General features: G+C 60.1%; 1 protein-coding gene across 1 annotated transcript in view; it reads right to left on the bottom strand.

Moving 5' to 3' along the window:
• Positions 1-4937: 4937 nt before the first annotated feature.
• Positions 4938-9147, bottom strand: part of LOC122103050 (collagen alpha-1(I) chain-like) — a gene marked incomplete at both ends in the record, with an annotated part of 9550 nt that continues 5340 nt past the window's right edge. Inside the window, 2 exons of the mRNA XM_042673573.1 lie at positions 4938-5410; positions 8391-9147. The exon at positions 8391-9147 is cut by the window's right edge and continues 154 nt beyond it. Of these exons, the coding sequence (XP_042529507.1) occupies positions 4938-5410; positions 8391-9147 (1230 nt within the window). The remainder of the gene's footprint in view (positions 5411-8390) is intronic.

A 9147-nucleotide genomic window follows, 5' to 3' on the forward strand; every position in this document is an offset into this window, starting at 1 on the left:
AAAGTCACCAGACTCTTATCTCCAATAAGGCACTGGAAAATCGGAAGTGGCGCTGTGGCTCAAGCGGTAGAGCGCTCGCTTTGAGCTGAAGAGTTTAGGGACAGCACCCAGGCCCAGAGTTTAAGAAACACCACCGACCCCCCCCCCCCAAAAAAAAAAAGGATAGGAAAGATTACATTACATAAGTGGGGTAGGAAGAGTACATTTTTTTTTAATTAATAAGTTTTTTTTTTGTTTTTGTTTTTGTTTTTTTTTCTCGTGGGGCTTGAACTCTGGGCTTGGGCGCTATCCTGCCCGGGCTGGCTTTGAACCGCGATCCTCAGATCTCAGCCTCCTGAGTAGCTAGGATTACAGGCGTGAGCCACCGGCGCCCGGCTAATGAGTTGTTTTAATTGTGAAAATACTTACAGAGTGGTTACAATGACAGGAGCAAGAGCAAGGAAATGAGTACATTTCTTATCAAGCATTGCTGCCTCCTCCTTTGTTTCCATTCCTGCCCTCCCATTTCCCCCCACCCCCAAAAAAAGAGTACATTTTTTTTGGACAATGTCACCCCTTCCCTGGCTCTCTCACAGATTTTCCCTCCCTCAAGTTCTGTTTGTTCCCCAGCCACAGGTTGTGTGTCAACATAGTGTCTAGTGAGTGCCACTGTTGCACTTCTTCATCCTGGGTCCCTCCATTTCTTGCCCCTCCCGGAAATAGATGAAGGAAGAAACAATGGGGGGGGGGGAGAGAAAACAAAATAACGTCGATGATAACAAACACAAAGAAAGGGGAAGACTTCTTATATGATCAGAGGTATATAGGCATTGCACTTTGGTGAGCCTCATGTCTTCAATTAAGCAACCCAAAGGCCAGAAGTGGAGTTTTGGCTCAAATGGCAGACTGCCAGTCTCTCTGTTTTTTTTTTTTTGGCACGGGGTAGGGGGTGTCCGGTCGTGGGCCTGAACTCTGGGCCTGGGCGCTGTCCCTCAGCTCTTCAGGTTAAGGCTAGCACTCTACCACTTGAGCCACAATGCCACTTCCGGCTTTTTTCTGCTTATGTGGTGCTGAGGAATCGAATCCGGGGCCTCATGCACGCAAGGCAAGCGCTCTACCACTGAGCCACCTTGCCAGCCCCAGAGTGCCAGTCTTGAGCACAAGAGCCACGGGACAGCACTCAGGCTCTGAGTTCAAGTCCCAGGATTGGGGCGTGCACACACACACCCTGCACCCCTTGATCTTTGCTGCTGTTTCCTACCACACAGACACAGGCACGCATGGCAGCATGTGATCTACCTCTTCCCCTCCCCCCCCACACACTTTGCACTGCCACCACCGCCGCCGCCGCCGCCGCCGCCGCCGCCGCCACCAACTATAGCAACAGACTTCCTAGGCTTCCCCTCCGCGCCCGCCACCCTCCCCCCCCCCCCCCCCCCCCGGCCCCTAGTTTAGATCGATGAACCAAAGTGTCCCCACTGCACGTTCGGCTCTGGCAAATATCAGATAGGATTACAGTGATGAGGAGAGAGGCGAGACCCGCCATGGATTGACTGTAGATCCCAGAGGACAGAATGCCAGCCCAGGCCCATTCATGGGTCAAGCCAGGAAAATGTTTTTTGGTTTTGTTTTTGTTTTTCATTTGCGGTCTCTCTCCACACCCGGTGTGCTTTGTCTGTCTGTCTCTCTGTGCGATAGGGGTTTGCCATTCATGACCTGTGTGGGCGGGGATGCTGGGGCGTGTGTGTGTGTGTGTGTGTGTGTGTGTGTGTGTGTGTCTGTGTGTGTGTGTGTGCGTGCGTGTGTGTGTGTGTGTGTGTGTGTGTGTGTGTGTGCGCGCGCGCGCGGGTGAGGGGGAGGTGTTCCTTCCTCACAAGACCTTCCTAAAGTGTCGGTTCGGTCTGGATCGATCTTGGGCCTGACGTTGTTTTTCCTTGTTTCGGGGTGCCACCTACTGGACACCGTGTGGAGTGACAGGGAGTGATTCGGGGCTGATGGCGGAGGCTGGCGACTCTCGCGAGAGTCTCGCAGACTCTCGCGAGAGTCGCGATGAGGTATCGCCGGCTCTCTTCTGCGGCTTTATTTACAACAAAACAAAATGAAACCACAGCAAACAAGGAAATTTTCTTGAAGGGAGGGCCGAGCGGAGGGGGAGGGGGGCCCGCAGGGGGTGTTTCTTTTCGTTATTTTCTGGACACGGAATTCGTTTGGATATTACGTCTTATGAGCAAACTGTACCAGTTTATTTACGGTTGTAATTTATATACAGTAACACAAATGTCTTTACGTCAGTATTATGAAAAAGGGTCCCACGGCTGCAGTGGGTGAAAGATTGAGACGGGAACATTTCTCAAGGAGTGCCAAGAAAATGGAAAACAGGCAATGCAATAGTTCAGGGAGAGTTATAAATATCAAGTGCTGCCCTAGGTGAAATTTCATGCAAATGTCCTCACCCACTCAGGTAAACTTTTTATATAGGTATCAGAATAAAATTTCTTGAACTATATAGACTTTTATTCACTTGATTTCCCTTAAGTAAGTTAAAATAACTGGCTGTTGACAGGGCACATCTGGATATTTCTATCGGTCCCATAGAGATAATCTGTTAAATTTTAGAACACGGTAGATTATATTTGCTATTTCCCCAAATGGACTTTACAAAAGCCATCCGTGGCCCCAAAGATGTATCTGGACCTCTCATCATGTGTGACTAAATAGGCCTCAGTGAATTAAGCTGAGAAAGCTGCAAAACAAAGCAGATCACTTCAGTTATAGAACATGAAGAGAACAAAAGTAGCTTTATGCCACTGGATCTTTAGTGAGAAGATAGAATAAAAAGAAGAAAAAAATATTGGAGGATGCAATATAAACCAATTGAAACGTATCCAACCGATGATCTGGCTTTGAAGTGGCTATTTACTGGTGTGGTCCCAGACCATGGTGTCCAGAAGGATACATCAATGTGTTTTGAAAGATCCTAAACAAAATATACTTGTAATAATGACAGGTACGTTTCTGTCCTCCTAATTCCAGCTTTAATCCTAACACGTCCGGTTGTGATAATACGTTCACAGTCGTGCCACTTAGGGATATCACGTCTTATGTCTTCTCTGCAATATCTTAAATGCTCAGAGAAGTTACACCTTCTGACAAAAGGACGTTATGTGTGTCACCCACACGGGGACACACACACACACTCTGTTTGCCCGGAGTGCTGTGTAGCTTACCATGTCCAGTTATAGTTTAGGTCTAGCATCCACATAGGAGGGAAAACACGTGCCGTGCCGTTGGTCGGTCGGTCGGTCGGTCTGTCTGTCTGTCTTTCCGCCGGTCTGTCTTCCCCTGGCATCACCTGTTCTAGGTTCTTCTCCGCCGCCGGCAACCCCCTCCCCCCCCCCCCCCCCCCGCCCCTCACGCTCCTAGTCCGTCGATCTACTTCCCTCTGTCTGACATAATCTTATTCTTATTCTTTGGGGAATGGATGAATAAACTTTTACCTTGTGGATATTGTACACACACCGTAACGTGTGTGTGTGTGTGTGTGTGTGTGTGTGTGTGTGTGTTGACGGAATAGAGTGTTTGCCATGCCTGAACCCCTGGCTCTGCCTCTCTACCCGTCTGTGATGCGATGTGTGTGCTGGGGCACTTGTGCCTGCGTATGTTCCCAGTGCGAACTCCAAAGAGAAGTACGCCCGCCGGGCCTGTGGGTTCTAACCATGCTTCACCCCCGGGCGATAGGATCGCCCCTCTGACTGACGCCTCCACTCTGTTTGGGCCGGGGCCCCTCGTCTCTCCCTGTGTTTCCTCCTAGGGTTCCCTACCTGCCCTCCCCCCAGCCCCGCACACACACACACACACACACACACACACACACACACACACACACACACACACACACACACACACACACACTGTGCACCGCCACGCTCGGGTCCAGGTCCTCCACCACAGGCATGTGAGTGATGATGCCTCTACCCTCCGACACCTGTGTGTAGGGTTTAGATTCATCGCCTCATGCCCCGAATCCTGCTCCAGAGAGAGAGTGGCAGAGCCTATTAGAAAAGGCTAGCTGTCTGGACAGGCTAGAGTACGAACCGGTGAGAAGGTCGTTCCGTCCGGTGCGGTGCCCGGGGATAAGCGTCACACGGGTGCCACCTCCCCTTCCTTCCCCACCCAGCCAGCAGCGGCTCTCGTTTGGCTTTCCTGTCATTCGGTGATGGGTGAGTGGACTCATGCTTCCCATTGCACGGTCACCGTGGTTTTCCAGACCTGTGTGCGTGACGTAGCTACTCTCTGTGTGTTAGAAGAAACCTCTCTCTGGCCTTCCCCCTGCCCTTTCCCTGCCTGTGAGGGGTGGCGGGTGGGGGCGGGGGGAGGGAGTGTGTTGTGGGGCGGGCGAGGAGCGGACTTTCACAAGTGAGCGGGGTGCCTCCCGACGGCTCGTCTCTTGCTGGAGCCGACCCATCTTTGGGAGTTTTTTTTTTTTTTTTTTTTTTTTTTTCTCTTTCTGGTTTCCATCTGGGGGAAAAAGAAAACAAAACGTACAAACAACCCCCCCCACTCCCCCCCCCCAAAAAAAAAAAAAAAAAAGACGGGCAGGCAGACGGTGGGACGAGCGCTCACTTGCCCTTTTCTGGCCATGTTGGGCGGGGGTGGGGGTCTTGCCACGGGCGGCGGAGGTCGTGCGGGTGGCCGGTTCGTTTTCTCTCGTGGTGCGGGCCTGCCGTCTTTGCCGCCCCTTCCTGCTTGGGACCGATCCCAGCTTCCCGGTTCTCGGGTTCGGGCCGCTCCGTTCGGGCGAATCTCGTCCTGGTTCCTGGTTTCACTTTGGTCGCTGGCGGCGGCGGCGGCGGCGGCGGCGGCGGCGGCGGCGGCGGCGGCTCGATCTCGGTCTAGGTCTCTGGTGGCTCTGGTGTCGTTCGTGAGGTCGCAGAGAGGACCCGGCTGCAGGTCCTGACCTAGGTTGTGCCACTCGGTGCGTGGCGGTGGTGAGTGAGGCGATTTGTTTCCGTGTTCTGTGTCTCCGGAGCTCAGAGCCGGCCGGCGCGCGCCGATCCGGGGTACGGCGGCTCGGTGGAGTCGGTCGTTGGAAGGCGGTTGTCGTGCTCCCCCTGGCGTCCGCTTTGATATGACAGTCCCCTCGTTCTCAGCCGAGCGAGCGAGTGGAGGAGGAGGAGGTCTGGCGGCAGCGAGCCGGGCGGAGGCCCGGCCTCTGCCGGGTGCCGGGCGCGACTGTCGCCGTGGTGTCGCTGTGGCGCCGGGGCGGCTGTTCTGTCGGACTTTGCGCCCGCAGGCGAGCGCGGGGTGGGGCCGTGCGTCGCCGCTCTCTCTTCGGTGCCCGGTCTGTGCGGGGGGTGGCAGCTTTGTCGGGTCGACCAGTAGTTCTGTCTGGGCCCGACGCCTTGTCCTCCTCCCCTCCCTGGACTCTGGTCTTTGAGGGCGAAAAAAGGAGAGTACGAGGGACGTCTCGGGAGTCGGGGGAGAGGGTCCCCGGGTGAGCCGATAGGTGGTGGGGCCGGTCCCGGCCCGGACTCGGACCCCCCCCCCTCCCCGGAGTCACCTCCGAGTGAGCGCTTGGCGCGTGCCGGGCGCGAGGGCCTGGGTCGCCGGCCCCGTGTGGCCTCCCTCCACGGCCTCCTCCACGGCCCCGGAGGCCGGAGGACAGACCTCTCCGGCGGGAGGAGCCGTGGGCACGGCCGAGGCGAGCCTCGGGGCCGGGACCTACGCCCCCCCCATCCCCGACATAGGATGGTCGTCGGAGTCACCTCCGAGTGAGCGCTTGGCGCGTGCCGGGAGCGAGGGCCTGGGTCGCCGGCCCCGTGTGGCCTCCCTCCACGGCCTCCTCCACGGCCCCGGAGGCCGGAGGACAGACCTCTCCGGCGGGAGGAGCCGCGGGCACGGCCGAGGCGAGCCTCGGGGCCGGGACCTACCTACCATCTGCGGGGACTTGCCCGGTGGGCCCTGCGTAGGGGAAAACTCGAGGCGGAGGGAGCACCTCGGGAGTCGGGGACCCGAGCCCGGGAGTCCCGGGTGTGTGCGTGCTGGCGGCAGGGCGCTCACCACCGACCCCGCGCGGTGTGGGTGTGGTGGTTGGGTGCCTCTCGGAGTGGGTGCCTCGCGTCTGCCGGGGGAAGGCTCCCCGTACCGCCCGTGCGGTGAGCCCGTGCACACCCGGGGTGTGTGCCTGCGAGGTAGTGGGGCGGGAGCGTCCCTTGACCCCGCTCCCGCCCTGGCTCTTCGTCTGTCTTCGCCTTATGTGGTCGACCAGCTGTCCCTGAGAGTTCCGTGTCTGGCTCTGTTGGGGACGTGTTGGGGACAGGTGTCCCTGATGTGGTTTCCGAGAGGTCCCTGTCACCAGCGAGTTGTCGCCCCTGCCTGACGACCTGGTTTTGGCGTGGTGACGTGAGGATTTTGTACCTGCAGGAGGGTGCTGGCATGCTGTGTCCCGGTGGCTGTCAGCGGGTCTCTGGGGGCTCTCTCGGATGCTGTGTGCCGGGCCTTTCCCGTCTCTTCCCGGTCCGGGTCCCCCTGTCCTTCCCCTCACACCCTGGGCTCCCGCTGCCCTGGGCAGGCCCTGTGTCCCTGTGGTGGCTCGTGGGTGTGGTGGTGGTTGGCGGCTGAGTGAGTCCCGTCGTCCTTGATCTCTCCCCCGCTCCCGGTGCCGGATTCTGGCCCTTGCCTCGGCACGCTGAGGAGGAGAGTGGTTGGTTGCCTGGGGTGTGCATAGGTAGGGCCCGCACGGTGTGCTTCCCTCGCCGTGGCCGGCTTGAGGAGGAAAAAGGGGGGGGCCGCCGGCCGCCGAGTCCGGACTCTTGCGTGTGCGGCATCCCCGTTCTGCCGTTGGGCTCGCCCGACCTCCGTGACTTTTTTTTTTTCCTTCCTCCTATCGCCCCTAGCTCCAACTCCCCCGACCTGCCGCTTCCCGATGGCGGGCCTGGTCGGCCGCTGAGCTGCGCTACCTCCCGAGCGCTGTCCGTGGCTTTTTTTCTTTTTCTTTTTTTTTTTTTTCTTTTTTTTTTTCCTCCCTTTCTAGCTTCTTCGGTCCTGTGCCCGGCAGAGGTGTCCTGGTTATCCCGAGTGCCAGGGACGCTTAAGCCCCGTGGTATTTTTTTCATTTTTTTTTTTTCTTTTTCTTTTTACCTCGCTCCTTACTCACGGAAGGGTGTCTGTCCTGGCTACGCTTTTATCCCCAGGCTGTTGGCCCTCTCAGGAGCCGAGCTTCCCTGGGCCACCGCCTCCCGAGTGCCGCGTGGCTGCCTTCTCCCACCCCCTCGGTGTGATTGATGTGGTGACGTTGCGATCTCCTTCGGGCCCGGGCCTAAGCTGCGCCAGGCGAGGGACGGACATTCATGGCGAATGGGACCGCTCTTCTCGTTCTGCCCGTGGGCCCCTGCCCTCACCCGTCCCACCGTGCCGGCGCCGGTGGTGTGCGGGGAGGCGGGGGTGCGGCAACCGGGCCCGGCTGCGCTCTCCCTGCCCTCGCCGTGAGGTCGGGGACTTGTACACGCTGGAGGAGGGGGGCGCCCTGATCTTGCTCCTCTCTTCCCGTGACTCGTTATCGGCACGGGGGTCGGCTCTCTCCGCGGAGAGGGAGGGTCGGTGCTCCGTGCTTGCCCGTGCTGTGTGGTGTGAAAAACCGCGCCTCGCGCTCTGCCCTCTTGCGGTGCTCCCGGAACGCTCCCGGTTGGTTCTCTCAGGTGCCTGAGGCTGAGTGGTGGTGTCGTTCCCGATCCTGGCGTTGTCCGCTGCCTTGTGCCAGCCTGCTGCCCGTGGTGTGTCCCGGCCGTCCTCGGGTTCGTGGGGCTTTTGTGCGAGTGAGAAGTTACCGTTGAGATTGACGTCTCTGCTGGGGGGGGTCGAGGCGGTTCCCCAGAGGAGCGCTCTTCCCTTGTTGCGCTGGGCGGTGGCTTCCCCGCATGAGCTGCCGCCCTGGTCCTGGCTTGTCTTCCCTGCCGTGTCACCTGGCTTTCATCGCACCGGGGGACCTGAGATGTTGCAGTGGGAGGCGAGCGGGGCCCGTGCGGGCTTCCCGCCCGTGTGCGCGACTTTGCTCTGGCCCCGCACGGCAAGGCCGACCGACCAGGGTTGGTGTTGCTGCCGCAGACCCCCCCCTGTGCCCCACCCCTCCCTGCCCCCCGTGGTGGGAAGGATGGACGCCTCTGATGTGTGCTGGTTCCCGGCGGGGTTCCCGTCGGGGTTGGGTGCGGGCCACCCTCAGAGTGAGGAGAGGTTCTCTAGCGATCCTCGTTCGGGAAGCGGCGTGCGCTGCTGGGTTGGCGGGGGCCCGCCCCCGATGGGCTCCCGCGGCCCTGCCGCTCCCTGCCCCGCTTTTGAGCGCTAGTGGCTGCCCGCGTCGGTAAACTGCGTGCCCGCGCCTCCCCCCTCCGAGCTGGGGGAGGGTCCCGCGGGACCTCTCCCGGGCCGTCGTCTGGTGTGGTGAGTGGAGGACGTTCCCGATCCGTCCCCGCCCCTGCCTCGCGTGCGGTGTGTCGAGTGGCGGAGCCTGGAGCCCGTGCCGGGTCGCGATGCGAGGGCGTGTGGTGTGTGGCTTCCTGGCCTCGTGCTTGGGTTGCCGTGGGGTTTTTGGGGGTCCCGTCCCCCTCCCCCTCCGGCCCCTGGCGACGCTGTTCCCGAGCGTCTGTGTGGGCCGCCGCCCGTTGGCGACGACGGCGCCGTGCGGGCGCTGGGCCCCGCGGTGTTCCGGGGCTGCCGTGCCCGTGGTGGTGCGCCGCTCGGGGGTGTTCTGGCCCCCCGGAGCCGAGGATCCCGGTGTGTGTGGGCCCTTGCTCACGCGGCCGAAAAAGAGGCGGTCGATGATGGGTGCTGTGCCCGGCGGTGTGGTGTGGATGGAGGCGGTGGGGCCCTGCTGGCGCGGGCGGCTCCGCGGGCGTTCACGGGGTCTTTGAGGTGTGTGCGAGAGCTGCCTTTTCCCTCTCGGGCCTCTTTTGGGGGGGCCCGCCGCTGCCGCGGTGGGGGTTTCCGGTCCGCTGGTCGGCCGGCTCGGTGTCCCAGGCGTTGCGCGGGACCGCCCCGGAGTTGGGGGTGGTGAGATCCCGCGTTCGTTTACCTGGCGTGCCGGCTGTGCCCGGAAAGGTCCCACCTCCCCGTTGGTCTGCGGCTGCGCCACCCGCCCGTGTGAGGGGGTGGCCGCTCGCTCACTCGCCTCTC

This window comes from Dipodomys spectabilis, unplaced genomic scaffold, assembly GCF_019054845.1.
Source record: "Dipodomys spectabilis isolate Male_0828 unplaced genomic scaffold, ASM1905484v1 ptg001481l, whole genome shotgun sequence".
Lineage (NCBI taxonomy): Eukaryota > Metazoa > Chordata > Mammalia > Rodentia > Heteromyidae > Dipodomys > Dipodomys spectabilis.